At 36.3% G+C, this 27094-nt stretch overlaps 1 protein-coding gene across 5 annotated transcripts; it reads left to right on the top strand.

Moving 5' to 3' along the window:
* On the top strand, positions 1–26364 carry MFSD1 (major facilitator superfamily domain containing 1). Of its 5 annotated transcripts, none has more exons than XM_087725316.1 (17): positions 1–199; positions 1148–1200; positions 2025–2137; positions 3352–3394; positions 3557–3624; positions 3854–3962; positions 5209–5311; positions 6064–6162; positions 7109–7220; positions 8084–8140; positions 8482–8638; positions 11054–11151; positions 13057–13169; positions 14101–14148; positions 15112–15172; positions 20379–20490; positions 22181–26364. In XM_087725316.1, the coding sequence occupies exons 1-17, from the start codon at positions 40–42 to the stop codon at positions 22238–22240; spliced, it is 1566 nt and encodes a 521-aa protein (XP_087581442.1). In that variant the 5' UTR covers positions 1–39; the 3' UTR covers positions 22241–26364. The 5 variants fall into 5 exon arrangements, 4 of the variants coding, with proteins under 4 accessions (XP_087581442.1, XP_087581445.1, XP_087581443.1 ...); XR_015697996.1 differs by lacking the exon at positions 22181–26364 and adding an exon at positions 19479–19574 and having other exon boundaries at positions 2–199; positions 20379–20437; XM_087725319.1 differs by lacking the exon at positions 22181–26364 and having other exon boundaries at positions 2–199; positions 15112–15203.
* Positions 26365–27094: the final 730 nt, after the last annotated feature.

Here is a 27094-nt window from a genome sequence, read left to right as displayed (position 1 = left end):
TTTTGCTGGCGGCGGCTGGCGACCGGGAGGTTGTCCAAGATGGCGTTGCTGGAGGAAGAGGAACGGGCGTTGCTGGATGAGGATTCGCTGCCCAAGGACCATGGCGACCCTGCGCGCAAACCCTTGTCGGCGTTGTGCGACCCGCAGCGGCTGGCCCACAGGCTGCTGGTGCTGGCGCTCATGTGCTTCCTGGGCTTCGGTCAGTGGTCCCTATCTTCCTGGTTGAATAGGGGCTGTGCCCGGGGAGCGGAATAAAGTTTCGCCTTAAGGGTAGTCCTTGTGTGGGGATGTAAAGAAAGTGTGTCACGGATGGACATTAGACAGTATCGATTTTGCCGCTCCCCTTTTCCTTCTAAATTCTTGCAAGGCAGCGCTAGACATGGGGCGACTCAAACGAGTTTGAGCTGTGCTTTGCCTGCTTTGCTTTCCCTTCCTTCTGAAGCGGATCAATGAAAACAGAAAGCGAAAGGAGAATAATGGCAGAAAGCAAACTTTAGTCATAGATAGCAATCGCTTCAATGAGTTTTGGCTAGGAAAAGAGGGAATTCATGGTTATTTTTTTTATCAATTGGCATGATTGGAAAGTTGCTATTTGCTGCTCATCCTGGGATAACCAATCACCCATCTCCTCCCACTTATGTTTGCATGACTGTAACTTGTTGCTTGTATCCTTACGATTTATATTTTTCTCATTGCTTATTTGTACCCTATGACTATCATTAAGTGTTGTACCTTATGATTCTTAACGGATGTATCTTGTCTTTTTATGTACACTGAGAGCATATGCATCAAAGACAAATTTCCTGTGTGTCCAATCATACTTGCCCAATAAAGAATTCTAATTCTAATTGGAGGTATTGGTACCACTTGGAAATTAACCAGGTCTTCTTTAACTTTGATTCCCTTTTTCCACCCTGGAAAGTGGAAAGTGAAGAGGGTGGAGGGATTGTTCACTGCCCTGAGTCCTCCCGGAGAAGGGCGGCATACAAATAATAAAATACGAATATACATTTAATAAATAAATAATTTTTCTCCTCTTCATAGTGAATTTTTTATTGAATTCCAAACTATCCGCATAGGTTATTGCGCAAGCATTTTCAGAATGGTTTTTTTAACAAATAAGTTGTTTGCTCTGTTTTTTCCCTAGGCAGCTATTTTTGCTATGACACCCCAGCAGCTCTGCAGACTCAAGTTCAAAGGGTGAGTGAAGAACAAAATATGCTGAATTTCACTACTTTTTTTACTTAAATCTTTGATGTGTTGTTTTTTTCCATTATAGCAAGGAATTTCATTAAATGTTCTAACAACCAGAAATTATTCCAAATGAGCATCAGACAATGAAAATTTAGTTAAAATATAATGAAATATAATTGTTTTTCTGAAGAATCAGGATATTGATTGTGCTAAATGACAGGTAGATTAGAGGTTGTCTCTTAAAGCAGTTTAGTATCAATTATCAGTGATCAGAATGGTTTAAGAATACCTATTTTTCCCTCCAGGAGGACCCCCCTCCCAATTCAGGCATTTTTTTTTATCTTAAAAGTATAAGAGAAAGAATACCCCATCTGTCATATAACCACTAGCTTTTCTAATGTGAAGAAAAGAAATGGGAAAATTAGAACTCAGCTGCAAGGTTGCTTATTGTAGTTATTTTAATGATAAATGCATTATCCTCTGAAGCAAAATGAGAGATAAATACAAAATCCAAAGCGTGCAAGGTTTCAAAAAATATGGATTGTTTTGTACAAGAACATTGAATAGAACAATCATTTCTTTCAGATCCTGAAAGATCCATATGTAGAACATCTTAGTTTTTATCTGATTACTAGGTTTTTTTAAAGCTTTAGATTTTTATTTATGCAAACAATATTTGCATGTTTTATTTCTGATACCAGTGTTAGCAAGACAGCAATTTTTAGACGAATGACTTGATATTGCAATGCCATATTTCGTTGGATGGATTATTCTGTAAGAAAGTTTTAAAATTAAAGCAGTGCTTAAAGATTGTGTTCTCTTCCATTTAGAATATGAAAGTAAACACAGCTGAATTCATGGCGTTGTATGCTTGGTATTCCTGGCCTAATGTGTTTCTATGTTTTTTTGGAGGCTTTTTGATAGACAGAGTATTTGGAATAAGGTAATTATGATCATTTTTTCTTTAAGATATCCATTTTATTTTATTTTATTCAAATGGCTGTATGAATATGAGCTGTACTTCATGTTTCTTTTCAATATGCTTAATAGACAATGAGGTATCCACTTATTAAAATTAATATGACACTTTTGGAACATATTTTTTTCTGGCTGAAGCCTGAAAAACAGATGAGATTCCTTTAATTAATAGAGAGAATGCAAAACTCATGGTTTTAGAAAGGAAACAGTTGAGAAATGTTGGATCTTTCTTTTTCCCCCTAGCTCATGCCATATCTTTTCAGGGTCCGGGTGATCTTTTCTGAAACACATGATCCAAACTGTAAATGGATTGAGTTATGTTAGGAAAATCTGAAAGAGGCTTGCCTTCTTGAAAACACAATATCCAGAAGCTCTTAACCCATTTCTGGTTTGGATGGTTACTTCCAGAGATTTGGAAATTGTGCTCAGAACTGGTTGCTCCAAAGGGGAATTTGAATCTTCCAGGCACTTCTGAAACATTCTGTTCTTGAATTTATGCATTTTGTATATTTTGAATTCTGTGATTGCGTGGAAGTCCAAGCTCTTTTTCTTAATAATTTTGCAAGAACTTACAACTAAATGTTTACTGTTTGAAAGTCGATTTTTACTATCATTCTATTTTATTTCTTTCCCCAAATTAGTTGGCTGGCCATGCAGTCTCAGAATTGTAACATGATGATATACAAATACATTCATATTTAATAGTAGGATCTTGGTTTTCTTGTTTGAATATTATGGATTATGAATTTACTTTTTTCTTTGAGGATATCTAGAAACAGCTTACCGTGTTGCTTATTACAGTTAGCTCCTACAATTGTGCTCAATTTGAACCAAGAGAGATCCAAGCAATTAAATAATTCTGTAATTTCCCATTTGTTTTCTCCCCAAAAGTCAACCCTATTGGATTTTCATATGGCTCTCCTTTCTGGGAGGATTATTTCCCTCCTGAAATCAATGTGACATAGTGGCTGCATGGAAGAAAAGTAGAATATATATTTTATCTACTTTTTTGATTATTGATGGTACTCTTTTGGGTAACAGAAGATAGAAAAGGTTCTTCAATCTAGTTCATTCATGTCTAAAGGAGAATTTTACCTCATTTGTGTAAATAGTATCATTTTGTATGGTGGTAATTCCCAATTACAATGCTGACTTTAAATTATTCAAACTCCTTTACAGGTGGGGTACAATAATATTCAGCTGTTTCGTCTGTGTGGGACAAGTAAGTGAAACAGATGGCAGTTTTATGCAGAAAAATAAATTCATAATTTCTCCAAAGCTGTGAAATCTTATTAATCTCGTTTATTGAAATACAGAGTTAAAATAAATGCCTGTGATATAATTTCTGTAATTAACTGAAAAGAGATGCATCTTCCTCTTACAGGTAATTTTTGCTCTGGGAGCAATATGTAATGCATTTTGGCTGATGGAATTTGGCAGATTTGTATTTGGGTAAGTTTGGATATTGTGTCTAAATATTTGCTGTATTTCAATAGAGAATCCAGTGAAGGCTCATGTATTTAAAATCAGACAAGGTTTGCAGAAAGCATTACATTATTTCAGTTTTATTTTAAAGTTTTTTGGGGAAAATCAGCATGAATTTGTAAATGGTATAGTATGGTGTGTATTTTTTCATGTGTTTGGCTTCAAATATGCATATTAATGAATGTCTTTCATTTAGGATTGGTGGTGAGTCCTTAGCAGTGGCACAGAATACCTATGCTGTGAGTTGGTTTAAAGGAAAAGAATTAAATCTTGTTTTTGGTCTGCAACTCAGCATGGCTAGAATTGTAAGTCTAAGCACCCAGGTTTTTAAAAATATAATATATTTAATATAGTAATTGCTACACATGTATTGGCTATTCTATGTTGCCATGTCTGTGCATGAGGTGAAGCTATCAATGATTCAGGCATTTTTAAAAAGGCATTTGATTAGTTAAGAATATTGTTTCATTAAGACTTCTAAAAAGTCAAACCTGATAAATCAGTTAAGCTGAGGAACAGCAGTAAAATGTGACTTTAATACGGTCATCTTTTCCCCTTTCCCCTTACTTGGAGGGAAAGTTTGTGGACATTTGGAGAAATCAAATGGTAACTGAAAAGTTAGCCTAATTTTTGCAAGGACTTTGTTATAATAAAAAAGGTACATGTGCACAATCATTGTGTGCACTTAAAGTAATTCCAAATCCTATGAAGAACATAAACAGTGGTGAATTTAAATGGATCCCAGTTGCTAGCGGATTGTCTTAAATAACTTGATGTTGACTGAGGTTTATGAATGACATAATCCAAATTACTTGGGGAGGGGGAGCAGGTTGTCTGTTAATAACCTACAGCAGGAGTGTCAAACTTGTGGCCTGTGTCCCGGATGCGTCACGTGCTGACCACGCCCAATCTTGCTTTAGTGAAGGGGAAAAAAGTTGCGATACATCATGTGATGACACCTGGCCTAGTAGAATATATGTTATTGCTGAACATCTGATCAAAATGATATCTCTAAATGGGTGCAATTTTAGCTGTTCCTGTTGAGGACTGTCAGTTTTAAGAAGTGTTTTTTTCAAAGGTTCCCTAAAAATGTATACAGTGCACACTATACTAAGTTACATTTGGAATTTAGATAAGAAAAGAATGAATAAAGATAGGAACCCTGAAGAATGATATTAAAATATTGGACTAATAATGGAATGCCAGGTTCAAGTCTGTTCACAGCTTTGATAATCTTGAACCAGCCATACTTTCTCAGCTCAAATTATTCCACATCATTATTGTAAGAAAAAAAATGTATATAACCTTAAGTTCTTGGAACAAGTGTAGGACATTAATTAGATATGTACCTTGTAGAGCTTCAAGTGAAATATGTAGAATATAGAACATTTCCTGTTGATCGGAAGGAAAAAAAGATACTCTTTTCTGATATCAATATAGAAGATTTAAATTAAATGCTATTAAGGAAGATTCTTGTGGCCTGCTGTCTTTTGACACAATGAGGGAAAATAAATTAATGTGGCTTAATTAATTATGATTATCTCTTCAAAGGGGAGCACTGTGAATATGAATATTATGGGATGGGTGTACTGGAAAGTTCAAGATGTGTTTGGTTCTACAGGCCACACAACTCTGGGCATAGCACTCTTGATAGGTTAGTAAATATTTTTACCGTTTACAAAAATAATGGATTTTTTTAATTTCAGGAATTGAAAATGTGTTGTTAAATTATCAATTTTCAGTTTTATCAAGTTTGTCTTTTATGCAGATTGCACTGGTTTCTTAACCTTGGCTGTTTTAAAGATGTATAGACTTCAACTCCCAGAATGCCCCTTTCATCACTTAAGGATTTCTACTTCGAAGCCTTAGCAGTTGCATGAAGGCTTCAAAAACCTTCATTCTAGCTGTGACATCCCCTCCAGATATTGCCCCACTATATTGTAATGCTTCATGTGATAAAAGCAGAACATTATTTTAAAAATGGAGATTGAATGCTTTGCACATTTAATTTAAATGGAATCACATTCTGATTTGATACTGATTCAACCCAATTCCTTTCCCCCATTGTTCTTTGTACTGTTGCCCCCAATAAGCCACTTAAGACTTAGTGGGATTTCTGACATGAAAAATTATCTGCCATGCAATTTATACCTGGCTTTCTATTTTCAGTGGCTTATTTGAAATATCGTTACCAATTGCTAAAAACATTAGCATTATATCTTTGCTATATAATGCTAATGTTTTTAGCAATTGGTTTGATAAAGCCATCTGCAGATACTTTCCCACATTCCTTTATACTGTGTATATATTTTATACACTTTATATTATAATGTGTAGAATTGTAAAGCAATTTTATGTTCATTGATGGCATAAATCTTAATTTGCTTTCTGTTCTATTAATTGCAGGTGGTATCACGTGTATCTTTTCCCTAGTTTGTGCTCTTATTCTTGCTTACCTGGACAAAAGAGCAGAGAAAATTCTTTGCAAAGAACAAGGGAAAACTGGTATGTTGGTCTCCTTCGTGTCCCTCCCTCCTCTAAGTATGTGTAAACTGAGAATAAGAGCCAGGTTTTTGAACTAATGGTTGACTTTGGTCTTCCTGACCATAAAGTGTTTGAGTAATAGAGTTTTCTCTGGTTGGGAAATTACCGTATTTTTCAGAGTATAAGACGGATCTTTTTCCCTCAAAAAAGAGGATGAAAATCTGGGTGCGTTTTATACACTGAATACAGCATTTTTGGCCTCCCAAAACCCCACCCTCTTTGCAAAAATGGTCGTGCATAGCCTTTAGGAGGTTTCCAGATTGCTCCTGGGAGTTGGGGAGGACAAAAATGAGCAAAACTGTTTTTTCCTCATTTTGCCCCCCCCCCACTCCAGCACTCTATAAGCCTATTAAAGGCTATACATGTCCTTTTTTTGACAAAAAGGGTCCATTTTCACGAAAAACAGGCCTTTTTTGCTCATTACCCCTCCCTCCCGGAGCACTCTATATGCCTTTTAAAGGCTATGCATGCCATTTTTTTGACAAAAAACAGGCCTGTTTTTGTGAGGTCTGCAGAGTTCAAAAACTTTTTAAAAAAATTTGGCTCTTCAAAATCTTGGTGCGTCTTATACTCCGCAAAATACAGTAAGCAATTATTCTTCCCTTGCTGTGGAGCTTGCTGCTGATAACATGAAGAATCTCTGACCTATTTTCTCCAATGAAATATATGTACATGAATCTTTCTTATTCTGCAACTATCATAATTACCTAGTGTGCTCATAATTCTTTGAATTTGAGTTTTTACATACATGTCAAGGATGTATCATATTCTTAATGGTGCAGACTAGCTCAGTTCTGTTAGTTGAAACAAGTGGAGAGTTAAAAAATTTATTTGGAGTCATTTCTTATTAGACAGTTTATTGTCTTATTGCACAGCTAACAGTGGCATTTCTTTTTTTCCCCTCAAGGCGAAGTGATAAAAATAACTGATGTGAAAGACTTCTCATTATCGTTATGGCTCATATTTTTAATCTGTGTTTGTTATTATGTGGCTGTCTTCCCTTTCATTGGACTTGGAAAGTAAGTGCACGATTATCAAGAAATCAGATTTATTTGGCTTATATTTTATTATATTTCTATCAGACTTTTAAATATTTCTCTATGTGTGTGTATTTAAATGCGGTTTTTGCTTTTTAATATGTGTTTGCATTTTATTAAACAGAACAGAAAAAAAAACAATGTAAGAGACAAACTTGGAAATACTTTTGACTTTGAATCTAAATCATGGCGCTGCTTATGCTTGTAGAGGATTATGGGAATTGAAGTCAAACTCCTGGAGATTATGATCCCATATAGATATGCTTGCTTTTTATCTTTTTTACATTGAATGTAACAAATGGGCCTCATGATAGTAGAGAGGTAGGAGATGATGCCTTTACCTATGTGGATAGCAGTTCAAATAGTCCTTTTTTATGACTGGTTGAAGTTATGATCTTCCAGAGAAAGGGTACTTATAATTAGATCTGAAATTCCAGCACCTTTTTAAGATCAAAAGCACAGTTGTGGTTTCACCTAGCAACTGCTTCACTTAATGACTGAGTTTCCAGGTGCAATTGTGCTCACTAGACAAGGACTATCGGTAATGTGACTGCTTTTCCAATAGTATTGCTTACAGTTGTTTTTATACATTCTATCTAGAGTAGAGTGACTACGATTCCCTGAATTCCCACTCAATACTCAACACGTATACATGCTACACATATTGCTCCCTTCTAGAAGATGGATGCTTATATACAATGCAGAATAATTTATTAAAGTCAAGAATGTTTTTATGATTTGTCACTAGTCCACAATAATGTTAATCTGTTGCTAGATAATGCAGTTTACTTACAGCCTAAGATGATACAGAAACTACAGAAGTATCATTGATTGTTGTTTTACAGAGTTTTCTTCATTGAAAAATTCAAATTTACTTCTCAAACAGCAAGTGCGATTAACAGGTCAGTGTTATTAATTTTAAGTTGTTTTGTTGTTGCATTAACCATTACTTTCCTGAGAGCAGTCTACTTCAAGCTCGTGCTTCCAAAAAATCTTTAATTGAAATCTTCCTTGAAATAAGATCATGACAGGAAGGCTCTAAGTTAGTTTTAGCCGTAAAAAAAGTTTTGTGAATTTATTGATAGGAATCATTGTATATCTCAATATATCAAGTCACGAATAGTCCAAATGCTTCTTGGGAAGGGCGGGGGGAAGGGGGAAGAAGGATGGTGAAGGAAGGAAGAATTATTGTGTAATGGGAAAATTGATCTCATTGCATTGACTTTTCTGTTTTCCATTTCAGCATTGTGTATGTTATATCAGCCCCAATGTCCCCTATCTTTGGACTTCTAGTAGATAAAGTTGGAAGGAACATCACATGGGTTATATGTGCAGTGGTGGGAACTTTGACCTCTCACATCATGTTGGCCTTTACTTTCTGGAATCCTTGGATAGCAATGGTAGGTATTTCATTCAGCTTTATTTTTCTGAAATAAAGCCAAAATATGTAAATTACTTTGTCCTTAAATGGATCCCTATGCATTTGGACTCCCATAATCTCCAAACATAAGAACCGTGGTTGTGCAGTGGTTAGAATGCTGGATTGCAGGACCACTGCCAGGAGTTCAATTCTGACCTGCTCAAGGTTGACACAGCCTTCCAACCTCCCAAGGTTGATAAAATGAGGAGCCAGATTTTTGGGGACTATATGCTGACTCTGTAAACTGCTTAGGGAGGCTGTAAAGCATTATGAAGTGGTATATAAGTCTAAGTGCTAAAAGGCTATGCTATCTGGATGAGTTGGCTTCCAGCAAACTTGTGGGAGCACAGTTAATAAAACTCTTCAAAAATTCTGACACCTTCCTCCAAAATCTACAATCCAGATGCTAAGCTTTCTATAGCATTAGCAAAACATGGTCTTCCAAATGTTGCTGAACTGTCCGTCAAACCTAGACAACACGACCAGGGTGTGATAATGAGAGTTCCAGTCCATAAGATCTGGAAGGTTTCAATTCCCCTATACATGTGATATTGCCAATCTAGATAACTGTTCTTAGTGATAATGGTGTATCTAATGATTTTGGATACTTTTGGCTGTTGCATTATTCAGTTTGCCAGCGGCACATAGTTTCTATTTAACTGCAGAATACAGGTGAAACTCAAAAAATTAGAATATCGTGCAAAAGTTCATTTATTTCAGTAATACAACTTAAAGGTGAAACTAATATATGAGATAGACTCATTATATGCAAAGCAAGATAGTTTAAGCCGTGATTTGTCATAATGATTATGATTATGATTGTGATGATTGTGGCTTACAACTCATGAAAACCCCAAATCCACAATCTCAGAAAATTAGAATATGGTGAAAAGGTGCAATATTCTAGGCTCAAAGTGTCCCACTCTAATCAGCTAATTAAGCTATAACACCTGCAAAGGGTTCCTGGGCCTTTAAATGGTCTCTCAGTCTGGTTCAGTAGGAATCACAATCATGGGAAAAACTGCTGACCTGACAGTTGTGCAGAAAACCATCATTGACACCCTCCATAAGGAGGGAAAGCCTCAAAAGGTAATTGCAAAAGAAGTTGTATGTTCCCAAAGTGCTATATCAAAGCACATTAATAAAAAGTTATGTGGCAGGGAAAAGTGTGAAAGAAAAAGGTGCACAAGCAGCAGGGATGACTTGTCTGGAGAGGATTGTCAGGAGAAGGCCATTCAAAAATGTTGGGGACTTTCACAAGGAGTGGATTGAGGCTGGAGTCAGTGCATCAAGAGCCACCATACACAGATGGATCCTGGACATGGGCTTCAAATGTCGTATTCCTCTTGCCAAGCCACTCCTGAACAACAAACAATGTCAGAAGCATCTTACCTGGGCTAAAGAAAAACAGACCTGGTCTATTGCTCAGTGGTCCAAAGTCCTCTTTTCTGATGAGAGCAACTTTTGCATCTCATTTGGAAACCAAGGACCCAGAGTATGGAGGAAGAATGGAGAGGCACACACTGCAAGATGCTTGAAGTCCAGTGTGAAGTTTCCACAGTCTGTGTTGATTTGTGGAGCCATGTCATCTGGTATTGGTCCACTGTGCTTCATTAAGTCTAGGGTCAACGCAGCCGTCTACCAGGAGATTTTGGAGCACTTCATGCTTCCTTCCGCAGATGAGCTTTGTGGGGATGCTTACTTCATTTTCCAGCAGGACTTGGCACCTGCCCACACTGCCAAAAGATTACTGTGCTTGATTGGCCAGCAAACTCGCCTGACCTGAACCCCACAGAGAATCTATTGGGCACTGCCAAGAGAAAGATGAGAGGTATGAGACCGAACAATGCAGAAGAGCTGAAGGCTGCTATTGAAGCATCCTGTTCTTCCATAACACCTCAGCAGTGCGACAGGCTAATAGCTTTCATGCTACGCCGCATTGAAGCAGTAATTGCTGCAAAAGGGGCCCAAACCAAATATTGAGTACATATGCATGCTTATATTTTTCAAAGGTCCGATATTGTTCTATGTACAATCCTTGTTTTATTGATTGCATGTAATATTCTAATTTTCTGAAATTGTGGATTTGGTGTTTTCATGAGCTGTAAGCCATAATCATCACAATTATGACAAATCACGGCTGGAACTATCTTGCTTTGCATGTAATGAGTCTTATCTCATATATTAGTTTCACCTTTTAAGTTGCATTACTGAAATAAATGAACTTTTGCACGATATTCTAATTTTTCGAGTTTCACCTGTAAACAAATGAAGCAACTTTATAACTGGGAACAGAATAGAAGAATGACATTAATCCCATACAATTTTGACCCTCAGGAACTTTGGCTAGCTCACTCTTAATGCCTAGTATAAATGCTTTATTTTCCCCTTACAGTGTTTGCTTGGAGTTGCTTATTCTTTGCTTGCCTGTGCCTTATGGCCTATGGTTGCTTTTGTTGTACCAGAACACCAGCTGGGAACTGCTTATGGATTGTAAGTAACAAATCTTGGGATCTTTTTGCACGTCATCTTTAAACTTCTGATCATAACTGTTATAATCCCCTGCCAATTCAGTATTTGACTATTCTACATGTTTAGTAGATTACCATTTGATTAACCTATGGTGGTTTTTTTATAATGCAAATGTTCCAAAGTAATGTTGCTTCTGTATTTGGATACAGCTCTGAGTGCTGGAAATTCTCTTTGATTAAGATATTCTAGGTCTGATTTAGGGACGCGGTGGCTCAGTGGCTAAGACACTGAGCTTGTCAATCAGAAAGCTCCCATATTTTGTCCCAGTTTCTGCCAACCTAGTAGTTCAAAAGAATGCAAATAGTAAAATAGAAACCACCTTCGGTGGGAAGGTAACAGTGTTCCATGCGCCTTCGGCATTTAATCATCCTGGCCACATGACCATGAAGACGTCTTCAGACAGCGCTGGCTCTTCGGCTTGAAACTGAGATGAGCACTGCCCCCTAGAGTCAGGAACGACTAGCACATTTGTGCAAAGGGAACCTTTACCTTTAGGTCCGATTTAAAATCTGTGTTTAGGCTTTTTTTGCTGACTTCCATAATTGATTGAAAGTGTGTTGCTCTCAACATGACCAGATTGAAGTATAACAAGCTAAAAAAATAAATGGATTGCACGCAGGCACATCTGACCAGTGTGTATACATGTCAGATGTTACTCCAAATCCACTCTTTCTCTCCAGGTGTCTTCTCAGAATGGTGCTCATTTCTTCAACATTAAATGCCTGACAGACACATGAGTGTTTACCGCCATGGACAGATATCTGAATCTTTTATGTACTACTTATCTCCACTTGTGGGTTGCATTGACCTTGCACAGCTATCAATACATTGTTGCCTGGGATTGTAAAAGTTTTGTTCATACAAGTTTCAAAAATGCTTCAGAAGAAGATCTCATAAGAGATCTAGGTCTCATAAGAACACAGCATTTCTCTTTCTTTGATTAAACAGCCTATTTTTAATATTAAAATGTTTTTATTTTCCATTTTTCATTTTCATACAGTCACATATATACTGTGCATAGCCGGGGCCATACAACATTAAACAATAATCATAGCAATTCCTCTTGTCAACAATACCCCCCAAAATAGAAACCCAATATACCTCTTCCACTCTCCATACACCTCTTTCTTCCGCCCCTCTCCAACTTTCTATCTTCCCTCCATCATTCCCCTCTACCCTACTTCCCCTTCCCCTCTACCACTCGATTAAACAGCCTATTTTTGTTGACATTCTTGTGAATCTGAAAAATGGGCTTGCTGTTTTAGGAAATTGACTAATGTGTGAGTTTGAAGCCTTTCTTCCAGGATCTGGAAGAAAACTGAAAAAAGGTGTGTCAGACAGGACCCTCCCTAGTTTTCATGAAAATAAAGGGAGTGAAGAGGAAGCACAGGCAGATTTGTAAGATTTATTACTATAACCTTATAGTAAAAATAGAATTCATAATTTTGGTTCACTAGTCACCTTTATAGAAGGGCCAACATCAATCTTGCAAGTTTCTGTATGCCCCCACCTTTATCTTTGTGAGAACTAGGGAGGGTCCTCCTTAATATATTTTCTTCCTCAAGCTTAGATTTCTTTTATCTGACCATTATCTTGGTTGCAGCTTTTCTCTCTGTTCTACAAAGTTATTATTCTTCTCATAACAGCAGGTGAGGCTGTCTTTTCCATAAAGATGTGGTTTCTTTCTACTTCAGTCTTCCTTTAAGTGGTGATTGTATATTTTGGATTTTAATACACAAGTACAATTTTTGTTGGCCAATAAGATGTTTATATTTTACAGAAAAAAAGAGACAGCTTTCTAAATTTGCTTCTTTGTGCTGGTTGAAAACTAAGTGGGGATTATGGAATGTCATTTCTGTTTTCCAGCATGCAGTCAATCCAGAATTTGGGTCTTGCGATCATTGCCATTGCTGCTGGGATGATACTGGATTCCCGAGGATATTTCTTCCTAGAAATTTTCTTCAGTTCTTGTCTGTGCTGTAAGTATAAAACCCTATGAAAGGATGTTGTATATAAAGGAATTATACAACATGGGTAGTTTGTGAAATAGTTTTAGAAATTGCTTGCAAGACAAATTCTGATTTAATGCATGTTTTTCTCATTCTCATTTTTAAAAATAAAAAGGAGGTTCCCTCTTTTCTTTAAAATAACTTTATTGCATTTTACAAATTGGAATAAAATATTCTGAGATAACTCTGTTATTACAAAACTCTGTCCTTTGTTTTGACAAAGATGTAGTTTTCATGTGATTTACCATATTTTTATGTCTATAAGACACCCCCATGTTTCATGTAGAGTAAGTAAGCTCACTGCAAGCCATCAGTGTGCAGAAGCCATCTTATTAGAGAGTGAGTAAAACAAGAACAGGAAATGCATCACAGGAACAATAAAGATGGTAATGTGATTCAAGAAACAAATACAATAGAGAGGAATGATAGACCTGTATATAAGGTAGAGATTCTTCTGGCAGAACTGGAGGACAGGGATGGGCCATACCTTCTCCTCTCGGCCTCCTGTGTATAAGATCCCTCTCCATTTTCAAGTACATATTCTAAATAAAAAGTGTCTTATACACGAAAAAATATGGTAGTTCATGTGGGATATTAGGCAGTGAACTTTGCTTGTTTGGGGCCACTGTTTTTCTTTTTCAAATATATTTGATTTGTACTCCCAGTCTGTGTCAGTCATCATTGAAATTTTGAGTACATCTTCAGGGTATTACATTGCCCTCAGTCTCACATCTGGGGGGGAAAACCCTTCCCTTGTAGAAGCCAGCTGTGGCATCAAATATTTACGCTTTGGTACTCTTTATGTGAAAATTATACACATGCTATTTTTGCTTTGCATATTAAGGCTAATTTTCATGATATGTTATTTTCATTTATGTAACTTCTCATTTTTGCCTTGCAGTGGCTCTTATTGCTGTAGTAGCGTTATACTTCGTGAATTTGTTCAGAGGTAAACATTTTGTTATCTTGTCTTGACACTTGTATCTTTGAATCAGCAATGTGCAAAAATGGTAACTCTACCTTGAAATAATAACACATTATTTTAGAATAAAATACACCAGCTATTCTTTGCTGATGGTTTAAATGTAAAAATGTAATGATTCTGAGTCTTGATTGTTCTGTACTTTCTTTTAAATTATACGAAATGTACAGAGGTTTTTCTTTAACATATTAAAATTGCAATTCTTTTAATTTTACTAAAAGTATAAATTTCACTTCAAAAGTTGTTTATACAACTTTTCTTGAAAGAAAGACTACAGTTGAGCCCAATTAATAAACTTCAAAGTAGAACTATCTTAGGTTGCAGTGGAAATAGACAAATATATTTCTGTTTGATCATCTTTTGATAAAGTGAAGGAAGTACGATTTCTATGAGTTTTGACCTCTTTTGGTAAATATAATATATTCATAGGGGAGAGGGTTTGACTGTAGCAGAGAATTCAATCCTGCATGGGAGCCAAGCCATAAGGGCCTTGATATGTTAAAACCAGCACTTTGAATTGCATCCCAAAATTTATTTGCAGCAATGGCTGGTATGCAATAAAACGAACAATGCATATGTTCATTATAGCAAGGAAGCCATAATATTTTGAACCAGTTGCTGTTCCTGGTGGTTTTGAAAGGTAGTCCTTTGTGGAATGCACTGTAATGCCATAAATTTGGTGGTATCTTCTTTTGGAGTCCAAACATAATTTCTCAAATCCTGCACATTTAACCAACTTTTATTCTATGAGCTTCACCTTCCTTAGGTTGGAGTTGTTTGTTTTGTAAAAAACATTTACTAAATTTTTATGCCGCTAAAGCTGGCCAACACAAACTTGTATTATAATACCTGTTTCTTGAGAATTAAAGATGGTTAAGATTTGTAAAAACAGTGTCTTACTAAATTATATGTATATCCTTTCTCTCATAGGAGGAGACCTTAACTGGTCTGCAAAGAAGAGAGAAAAAGTGCAGAAGCTAGCCATGGCTGAGTAAGTATGTAGCAGTGGTCCTACAATACAGGTGATATTAGAAAAATGCTTGGATTGCAAATTGGTATGCAAAAGATCTGAAGAAAACATTCATTTTCTTGTTAGATTAATTTGTACACCTGAGAAAAGGTATTTTAATTTTTGGTTGCAAATGTTGGAGCTTGGCAATTTGGTTGCAAATGTTTTGTCACTATTCAAGGAGATATTGTCAGTGCATTTTGAGTTGTGCTCCTCTGTCAGAACACAGAGCTTTAAATACCTTCTTATGAGATGCAAATTGGTCTGAATGTTGTTTGTTCCCATATTTCTGAGTCATGGTCTGCTTTCGGACTGTTTGATTGGCTGGCTGTTGTTGCTGGGCTATATAGTTAAGTATTGTCTGTGTGATGCAGATTAGGATTAGAGTTGTTTATCTGGGTGCTTGAGTCATGGTCTGGTTTTGGCTTGTTTGATAGTTTGAGTGGCTGCCTTTTGTTACTGAGAAGTGATCTGATGGGTTATAATTTTGTTGCTGCGGGGAGAGGTGCCTATTTGTTCATTTTAAATGCTACCTTTGGGATTATGGTTGATAGAGTTCTTTCATAGAACAAAACAAAATTATATAACAAAATTGTAATCCATCGTTTGCAACCAAATTGCCAAGCTAAGAGTTCAAACCAACAGCCTAACTACCAACCCAAGTTACTAATATTCAAACACATTTTAAAATGTATTTATTTGCATTTTTTACAAGGTGAAAAAAGCTTATCCTTAGCTATATGAGTATGTGGAAGTTAGAAGACTCTTGACTTTGGAATCGCACTAAATTATCTCAACAAAGATTCCTGGTAGTCTTACTATATCCATAAAAATATAATTAAAAAACTTGATGATCCTCTCTGCAACCTTGTAGATTGAATACTCTTTGGAACAGCTTGAACTATTTTCGAGAAGGTGATTAAGGAGGACACCAGCTAGATCTCAGGAGGAGGCACTGTTTCACAGGGATGGAACTTACACAAAAAATACTAATCTAGATCTTTCCCCGATTGTTACATACAAATAAGTTGTATAACTGTCCCAAAGCTGCTTTTTCAAGAGGCTACTGGACTTACTTTCTTTTTTCCTTGAAGATGTTTTACTTCTCATCTAAGAAACTTCTTTAGAACTTCACAGAAGGAAGTTCTTCAAGGGAAAACAAAATTCCTGTTGCCCCTTGAAAAAGCACCTTTGGGATAACCATGACCTTTGACTGAGAATCTCCATAGACATTAAGCTGTATAGTTATTTGTATTTATAGCAGGTGGCCTGAGGGCATTTCAGTGATTCTAGGAAGGGCTTTATAAGGACAGCACTTTGAATTGTGCTTGGAAGTCTATTGGCAATCCATACAGGTAGCTCTTGCTTCCCAGAAGGAAAGCAGCTATGTTTTGTACAAATTTCAACTTTCATTTAATACTTGAGGGAAGCAACCTTGTGCAAAGTACATTGCACTGGTCTGTTGTTATCTTTTTAGAGGAAATTGTGGGTCTTTCCTTCTTTAAATGGTCTTTAAGTCTTCCTTAATTAGTTGAACATTGGGCTTTTTTTTCAGAGCAGTATGAAAGATCAAGTGCCTTAAGCACTATAAAAAGTTCATTCCAAATGTGCCTTCTTCTAAAGTCAAAACATTTTCCTAGATTATGCAGATGTAACCTGAAGTACATTGGACATACCTTGAGAAGAAAATAGTGGATAATATAAGCTGCATCATAATCAATGAAAATACGTTCAAATAGGATTAAAACTATTCTCTATAATTCTAGAGAATAGTTTTATAGAATAAATCTATAAAGAGACTTCATATATTTTCTGACTTGGTATAATCATAGTCCTGGTTCTATGTACCATGTAACCATATAGTAGCTATATAGTTGAAATGTATTTCAACATGAAACAGCTTTTTTTAAAATAAATAGTAGAAGCGTGTTCTGGTGTGTGTGTGTGTGTATGTGTGTGTATGTGTGTATGTATACACACACACACACACACACATATATATAGAGAGAGTCACAACCCCTGGTAAGCCCCAATTATGGGAGGAAGCTAACTGCTTCCATCATCTGTCAATCGGCTCGTCACAAGAGACAGCACAGGTTCGAATCCCAGTAAGGGTATGGCTAGCTGATGAGAGCTAAATAGCTTGAAATAGATCTATACTAGTCTCCCTTTATTTATTTATCAGCACAAATACATACATACATACATACATACATACATACATACATACATACATATATGTGTGTGTGTGTGTGTGTGTGTGTGTGTGTGTGTGTGTGTATGTTATATTTGTGCTGATAAATATATATATATATATATATATATATATATATATTATATATATATATATATATATATATATATATATATATATATATATATATATATATATATATATATATATATATATATATATAAAATAAACATAGTTGTCCTTTTGCTGGAGTCAGTTTAAAGATCTGAAAAAGAGAAAAAAAAGGATTATAAATATAATCTAGCTCAAATGCTGGAATTCAGACCATTTTTTATATATTAAACTTTGGAAACAGCAAAAATTCAGAGTTACAATGAAATTTAGTCTTGTTCAAAGTCATTTCTTCAGTGGTTAACTTAAGTACTGGCCTGCTACATATACGTATAGAACTGCAGTTTTGTATCCTTGCATTTTAATCTTTCATCTGAATGCATGAGAATTTGTGCTGAATTGAGAGCATTGGATTTGCTTGCTTTGCTGCCCAAAATTTATTTATTGTTTGTTTGCTTATACCACCTGACTCCTAATTACAATACACAGCTAGAAGGTTTTTTTAAATTTATGTACAGTTTTATAACCGGTTCCCTAACTTGATGTTCTCCAGATGTTTCAAATTAAAACTCCCTATCTTATTCTTCCAGTATAGCTGATCTTCAAAGAAGGTGGGAATTGCATTTGAAAACCTCTAGAAGCACTTAATGTCAGATCAAGCCAAGACAAATTTCCCATTTTCTTTTTAGCATCTTAAAAATTGAGTTCTTCAGTTGTGAAGATTTGCCCATTTACTAAAAGGTTACCATAGTAGTATGAGTAGTCAGATGGAATATGAAACTTAAAGAGCATCCATTGGACAACTCTTCAGTCACCAATGGCAACCTCAGTCTTAAAAATAATAATAGTAAAATCCAAATAAGTCTAGCGTATGTGATGCAGACAACAGAAGGTACTGTGCTGTTCTGGAAGTTTTAAGTAAAACTCACCCATCACCCAAAGGACATTGTTACTAGGATTTACATCAGAAGTGTCCTCTTTTCTATAATTAAAGCAAGGGTGAGAAATGTTTAACATCTTTTTCTTTCTTTTTTGGGAAGGGGAAGGATAAGAGCTAATGAATAACTGATGGAAAATGGGCAAAACTGTATCACATACATGACTTGGGAAGTTGTTTTTATTTTGTTGTTAAGTTGTTAGGCTTATTTTGGAGATGTGTACAATAATTTTGGGTGGTTCCATTTTAATGTAGCAGGCATATGTTACTGATTTCCAGCAGTTGCGACTGGAGAAATTTGAGAACTGAACCTTCACTTCAGAGCAACCCTTTTCTTAATACATTCTGTATTTTTTGGAGTATAAGGCGCACCTCCCCCCCCCAAAAAAAGAGGGTGAAAATCTGGGTGCCTCTTATACACTGAATAGTGCATTTTTGCCCTACCGAAACCCCATCTCCTTTGCAAAAAGGGACATATAGAGGCTTTGGGAAGCTTGCAAAGGGCTCCTGGGGGCTGGGGAGGGTAAAAATGAGCAAAACAAGGGCTGTTTTTGCTCGTTTTTGCCCTCCCAGCCCTCAAGAGCACTCTACAAGCCTCCCAAAGCTCTGCATACCCTTTCCCCCCCCAAAAATGGCCTGTTTTTTGCTCCTTTTTTTGCCCCCCCCAGCTCTCAGTAGCACAAGCCTCCCAAAGCTCTGCGTGCCTTTTTTTTTTTTGCAAAAAATTGCCAGTTTTTGCAAAAAATGGGCTGTTTTCTGCTCATTTTTTGCTCCCCCAAGCCCAAGGAGCAGTCTACAAGCCTACCAAAGCTCTGCATGCCCCCCCTTTTTTGTTCAAAAAACGAGGCGTGCAGAGGGTTTTGGAGGCATACAGAGTACAAAAACTTTTTTAAAAAAATATATCTTCAAAATCATGGTGCATCTTACACTCCTGTGCGTCTTATAGTCCGAAAATACGGTAAATATTCAGTCCTGCACCATGGCATTTTTGAGGGACTTACAAGCCCATAGTTACAATAACATGTTTGCTACAATATGTTTTGCAGAAAAGAAATCTGAATAGGAAATTCCTTCCAGAACGGGGCAGCACTTGATCAACAACAATCCCGTTGAAGAGTATTCTAGTACATGTACATATTCAGGTGATAGACCTCAAGTTACACTTCAAAGTAGTTCACTCAGGAAAACACAGTTACATATGCTGAACATACAGCGTGTCAAACATCTCTCTTTATCAAGGCACCCGGACTGCAAGCAGAGCAAAATTTTTCTATATGTCTATACTCCACCTCGTTGAAGAGACTCCCATTTGAAGTGAAGTCGGCTCCTTCAGCTCACTGAATTTAATTGGCATGTGAACAGTGATATCTACCCTTCTGTTTTGCGTAAGGGTGGTTTTGTCTGCAAGCTAATGATGTCTTGGTACTCAGCAGCTTGTTTTTTGAAGGGATTATTTGTTACAAAATGTGATGATTCTCCTTGCAAATCGTGACTTTGTAATATTATGTGTCTTACAGGATCAAAAGAATGTAAATAAAATCCTAATGTTATGATTTTTTTAAAAAATATCATTGAACAACATCATCCTACTGATCAAAAGCCGTGTTTGTTTTAAATAAGGGCAGCTACTATTTCTCTAAAAGTTGCTGTTTTTATTTTGTATTACAATTGTTTCCTGGTAATTTTTTTTTTTTTTTGGTTACAGGCAGAGATTAAATGTTGGTTGACTGTTGAAACTTGCACTTTGCACTTACATTTTGACCTTTAATAATAAATATTGGACGAGAGAGTATTTGACTTTACTGTCTGTTAATATGTTTGACTTGTTCTCCCCTTCCTTTAGCTAACAGTACATCCATGCCTTGATGTAAGAATAACGTTCACTGAAGATCTAACACATTCATCTTTCTATGTGTCTATTAATAACATTCCCTTTGTTTTTGCAGAGCAAAAAGACGGGAAAAAATCAGACGTCAGAATGAAGATGATTTAGCCAAATTACAACCAAAGAGTGACTTTAGTTTGAGGAATAGGTATCTCTGCAGATTAGGTGCTCAGGTACTGATAACCAAAAATTTTATTTTAAAAATGTTGCAATAAGTGCTGCACCAGAAAGGACTTTTCTTGTCAAATTAGCACTAGACTTAATAATACCAAGCTCATCTGAAGACTGGTTTTTATTGTTTATAACTTGCATGCAAACTAGTCAATATGTCACCCCATCGTAAAGAACTTCCAACTTCCATGAAGTATCTTGGGGAAAATAATCCAGTTGGCCAAAACGATAGAGCTGTTCTGACCTAGGCTTCCCAAGAGCATGACGCAGACTCCTTGTCCCGATAAAACCTCTTTTATTTAGGTTAAAGGGAATTCCTCTCCAGCAAAGTTCCGGCAAATAGTCTTTCAATTACAGACCTTTATTGGAGAGTTGCCAGGCTGATATCTTTCAAACATCACGTTGTAGCAGCAATACTTGGCAAGAAGTCAGGAACAGATCTTCACTCTAATGAATTGAACTAATTGTTTCTTGCAAACTCTCCTCCACTTTCACTCCTCTTTATTCTCTCTGGGAGAGGCTATTCACTGTCCACCCGTGCCTTTACGGCCCTTGTTCCTTAACTGATCCCTTTTCCTGGCAGCTCTGCACATGCGCACATCAGGAACAGGCTCCAGCTGTTCTGCCCCACTGATATCCGACTCCAAAGGCAGCTGATAACTGTTGGACGGCCCTAGTCCCATCTCTGCCTCCAACGCAGACAACTCATCAGAGCCTTCCCCAGACTCCAGGACTGGCCCATGTGCCTCCTCAACCTCCTCACTTTCTGAGTCTGCTACCAGCTCTGCTGGCCGATGGTGGTCCACAGCAAGAGCTACTTCAACTGTATTTTGAAAATCAGGATTGAGTAGAGAGAGATTCTTACCTGTCTGTCTCTCCATTTTATCTATCTTGCCTAATCTATTTGTCTTACCTAATCTATTTGCCTGTCTACCTACCTATGAGTTTTGTTAAGTACACTCAACTCCATGAAGACTCGATGGCCAAACATGAGAAAAACCATAATTAAGAATCAGATGACTGTCTGAACTAAAACACTCCTCAATATGAAAGACTAGACAGGGGCTCCATATAAATACCCTGCTCTCATACCTGGAATTAACATTATCCTAGTGACTAACTTTGGCCCATCTTAAGTTGTTTTCTTAGCAACATGTACTGTATGTACAATATACTGTAATATTTTGTTACTATTTTATTCAAATATATTTTTGAACTTGGTCTGCACTCGTAATCATAGTGAAAATTTGACTATCCACCCAAAAATAGGCATGCAAAATTATATATTTTTAAATTTAAATAGTAGTCTATTATATTGGTAATATGACATCTGCAGAAGGATATGCTACTTTTATCTCCTACGAAATATAAGAATAATGTTAAGACAAAACCAAACAGAAAAAAGGCATTTTATTATTTATGTATACTGTAGAATACTGTAGTAGGCAAGACGTGCCTTCAGATTTGTTGAGCTATGGTGCCCAGGAGCCTTTTCAGAAACATCTGATATATAAGCAGATAATTAGAACATCAAATTTCAAGGAGGGAAAATGATGCTAAAGTACTTATGGGCCTGTTTGCACAAGCAAAGTCAGCTTCTTGCTGAAATTATGCATGTCTTAACCTTACCACTGCTGCTTAATTTGAAAACAATTGCTGATGAGATATCTTGCTCTTTCTTACTTTTTTCAGCTGCCAGCCAACTGTGTATGCCACTTATCTGCACTGGCACACAGAAGTGTGTTGAAGTAGCAGAATTGTGTCATGACATGGACAAACAAAATAAGAAATTGTATCAACACAAGACCTCACTCTTCTGTAACAGAGATCAACATATAGAGTAACTACAGAACACTATTTAGTAGTTTTCTGCAAACATTAATAATAGCTGATGTCTTGGAAGACTTTAAAGAGCCTACATTGAACTCTGCTATAGTGGATGAGTAGGGATTTTTTAAAATGGTGTTCGTGGATTTTCATCTGATTGTTGCTTGGCTTAGAATCCACATCTGTTTGTAACATTAAGCTTAAAGGACAGTTCCCATTTGGTGTACAATTATGCACTATAACTGCATATCAGATGTACACTGATTGTCTATGTCTCAGAATAACTACACTTTATTTGTGTTCTACATTTCTTTCACTCTAAGAAAGAGAAATAATAGATATTAATGAAATAGACTATTTCTATGAAATGCATAGCTTTTTAGTAAACTTACCACAATTTTTTTCACTACCATTAGCATGTTTAAACATAAACATCAAGCTGGTACTGCGTAAATATTTCAGGTGATGGAACTACCCTTAAAAGCTCTTATAAAAATACAAATTAATTAAAAGAGCATTAAGGTTAGGTATTTTTGGTTTTTTGCACGTAGATGCATTACAGAAAATTTCCTGTGGAAATAGCTAATTATTTGTCAGTATATTTTCTTAGCAAATTGTGGAGAATACGTAGAAGAGAGTTGCATAATTAAAATTAACAGTTCTCTGCAATAATAAAATTGACATGTTTTTGTAGCTGTAAGGGTTACCAATCAGCACATTCTCAGGGAAATAAAAGATGATAGTCAAGACTGAAGCTGTCACCCTGTTGGATGTTGCATACCCAGTGGGATTGGGTTGTTCCACTGTCGGACTGCCTTTTTAATTTTTTTTACCCCTATCCCTAGCAGATATCACTGGTTATAGCTCACTTGGAAATCAATCTTGGAGTTTTAGACTGCTACAATAGCAGCTCCTTTAGTATGAAATTTGTCTTGGTTACGTAGGACTAGAACTGGAATATCAGTTTTCTGATTCTTCTCATACGCCCTCATCGTGGTTGCCATTGATTTTAAGAAAATACGTTGTGTTTGACAGAAAAAAGAATTTTGTAATCCAATTGGATAACACAGCAAGTGTTTCCATATGCGTATTATGACAAATGTCAAGAATTTATTTTGGCCGTATCAAATACCTGTGCTACTTTTGGTAGATAGGGAAAAATGCCAATAATAGTTGCATCTATTATTCACGTCTTGCCCTAAATAGATTTCCTTTATCTAAAAGCCTTCGGCAGTGCAAATAGTTGCTTGCATTGCCGATAATTATGCTTGAATTTAGGAAACTGCATTTGAATTGGTACTTTATTTGGCCAAGAGTGATTATACACGCAAGGAATTTGTCTCCACTGCATTTAAAATTTCTTCAAATGGCTCAAATGCAGCTTTTATCATTACAGATACTTTTTACTCTTCTGTATGTATGTATCTGTAAAAGACGCTGCAAGTTTTGCTGATAGACTCTATTTTGTTTTTATAAAATTCTAAAATTCTAAAATTCTGACTTCCCCAGCAAATGTTCTAAAACACGGGCATTTGCTGGGGAAGTCAGAAAAGTAGTCATGACTGAATGTAACCTTGCTGGCCCTTTAAAAAAATAATGTAATTTTTCCCGTTGTGGTGAGACATGAAATGAACATAACCACCAAGGTAAAATTTCACTTACTCCCTATTCAGATTCTGCCCATCAAACAAAAGTTTCACAAAAGAACTTACCATATCCCTTTCTTAGGTGCATTGCAGTATAAAAGAAGCAGAGCATGAAAATGTCATCCACCATCTTGACTTTTTTGACTCCCTTGGTATCCCTGTTCTAAAAGACATACTCTCCAGTAATCACGGACAATAACCTATCCGTGATATAGATATTAGAACATTGTCTCTATTTTTTGTATGAAGATGATTATTTCGACACTAAAAATATTTTTTCCTGGTAAATATAATCTTGTATGCATTCAAGGACCAGATTTTCCTCTGGCATGTACAACCTCATCTTGAATTTCAAAAAAACTTTAGTTAATCCTTTGTGAGGGCTGAATAATTTTCATTAAGCTAGATATATTACAGTAACAAAAGTGATGTTTTCATACTTCGGCTTAATGGGCTGTTTGACTTGCAACAACTGTGACCCCTGCTCATCTCTAATACCTATAGCTCATCCTGTTTAGGAACTGCATTAATTAAGAGCTAATTACTAAGTCTGGGCTATTGTGCACTGCCAGAAGCAAATTGGAAAACGTTCTTCATGATACAAATCAAAGATTCATTGTTCCATTACTGCTCAGTGAGCAAGTATCTTTGAACACTGACATGAATGGAAAAAAAACAATATTCGAAGTGATAATTTTGGTTTCCTTATCAATTTTAATTTTGTACTGTCCTTGTTGAGGTCCAGAATGTCTTAGGCTACACAATGTTTCCGATTATTATTAAGTTCATTATCCAATTGGTGTTACATCACCTTCTTTATTTATGTCTGCTATCACATAGTTAGCTCATTTATTTTCCATACACAACAGATTTACTGTATTATGAAGCAGATTAGTATAAGATCCATTTTACGTTTTTTAGTTTGTAAAAACTATACAGTAAACCTGATGCTAGGAGCACTTCACACACAATACAAAATGTTATGGAAAAAAGATACCAAATTTTATTTTTTATTCTCTTTTTGTGCAATCATTTATTATTATGTATTATTAAATTAATAATGTAATTATTAATTATGAATAAATTATGAATAGATACTAAATTAAGTCCAGTATCAAGCCAATATCCCTTATTTTATTGTTATTTTATTATTACCAATATTGTTATTGGTAATTTAGAAAATTACATAGCATATCGGAATAATGCATAGAAAATTGATGTTTCCTTTTAAAAAAATCCTTAGTATTATAACATGAATTTAATAATTAAAACACTAGTGATGTTTCTTGTTCACAAGCTATAATTATGGTTTGAAGAAAGAAGGAGGTGCTGTTCGGTGTCTTAAAGTAATGGTCTTTTGCTTTCAGTGAGCTCATGAATTAATGCTTATTATTTTTCTTTGACTTTACGGCTGGAAGTAAAAATTCCTGTTTATAAGATGTATTTTTTCCCTCAAAAAAAAAGGGTGAAAATCTGGGTGCGTCTTGTACACTTAATACAGCATTTTTGGCCCCCTGAAACACTGCTCCCTTTGCAAAAATGCATAGCCTTTAGGAGACTTCCAGAGTGCTACTGGGGGCTGGGGAGGGCAAAAATGAGTGAGAAACTGGCTGTTTTTTGCTCGTTTTTGCCCCCTCAGCCCCAAGAGCACTCTATAAGCTTCCTAAAGGCTATGCATGCCTTTTTTTGACAAAAAAACAAGCCATTTTGGGGAGGTCTGCAGAGTGCAAAATTTTTTTTTTAAAAATTTGCCTCTTCAAAATATTGGTGCATCTTATATTCTGAAAAATACGGTACCTTTGTTATCAATAGTTTGTCAGCTTCAATACTTTTGTTATATTTTGGTCATTTCATTGGCTGGTGCTGCAGCCAGAGCCATGAAGTATATAGGTAAAAATCAATGTCTTAAGAATAGTTTTGATGGGAGCTTCTTCAAGATTGAGGCAAAATTGCTTAACATCTTGAGGTCTCTCTGCCAGACTTCTTCCTATAGTAGGCTGGGCAATATATGAAGTGGAAGCTCAACATTTCTGGAAGATACTCAGTTTGGGAAAACTGCTATAACTGAGGCTTGACTCATAATCCTAAGGGCAGTTTTAGATAGGGAAACACTAAAGTCAAATCTCTGGCATTTCTGAAACAAAGCAATTATTTAATTAAAATGTAATGCAATGTGGTCCTTAATAAACTGCAATTAAATATGACTATTCATGATGTAAATAAAAGCTAATGTTGATTTTTGTCTGCTAAAATACGGTGTAATTCTGACTTTTGCTTACATAATCTCTTTTTTTGTCCCTCTATGCCATTAAGAAATGTTCCAGGATACATAAAATGCATTTTGGTCTTAAAATAACATTTCATCAATCTGAATCCTATTTTATTAAACTATATTAAATAGTATCTGTGTCACTTTTACTGGCTCCTATCCTAAAAATAAGATGAATCGTTTTAAAGAAAAAGAGTTGAATAGAAACCAGAAATTGCTAATGCCATTCTTACAGAGTTTTACAAAAGCAGTGGGCTCTTTCCAATTCATTTCACTCTGCTGAGTAGCTAAATAAATTTTAAAAACCAGTAGCCCAGTACAATTGACCCTCCAAGGCAGAGAGCAGAGATTGTAGACTGCCTGCCAGAGTACACAATAGCCAATTGGATTGGAAGACATATGCAATGGAATGAATTACATTGCTGGAGAAGTGGTGGTGTAATGCTACTTTTGATTCAGGGCAAAAAAGCTTAGAAGTGTTGTGGCCTGCCAGCAGAAGAACCGGACAGTGAGGAGGTTGGGGAGGAACATGGGCCAGTCCTGGAGGCTGGGGAAAGCTCGGGAGAGGCCTCTGCGTTGGACCAAGGCCATCTGGCAGCTTTCGGCTGCCTTCAGAGCTAGACAGCAGTGAGGCAGAGGAACAGCTGGAGCCTGTTCCCAGTGTGCATGCTGGCAGAGCTGCCAGAAGAAAAGAACAGCTCAGAAATCAGGGTCGACTTGGGAGTAAAGCCACAGGTGGATGGTGAATGGCCCCTCCCATAGGAAATAAAAGAGCAAAAGGGGAGTCGGCTTTTTCAGGAAACAATTTGTTCATTTCAAGAGTGTGAAGATCTGTGTGAATCTCAGATTCTGTGCCAAGTCTTG

Source organism: Thamnophis sirtalis, unplaced genomic scaffold (genome assembly GCF_051295495.1).
Source record: "Thamnophis sirtalis isolate CommonGarterSnake01/CBP01778 unplaced genomic scaffold, rThaSir2_p1.2 scaffold_11, whole genome shotgun sequence".
Classification (NCBI taxonomy): domain Eukaryota; kingdom Metazoa; phylum Chordata; class Lepidosauria; order Squamata; family Natricidae; genus Thamnophis; species Thamnophis sirtalis.
This window is presented reverse-complemented; position numbering and strand designations above follow the sequence as displayed.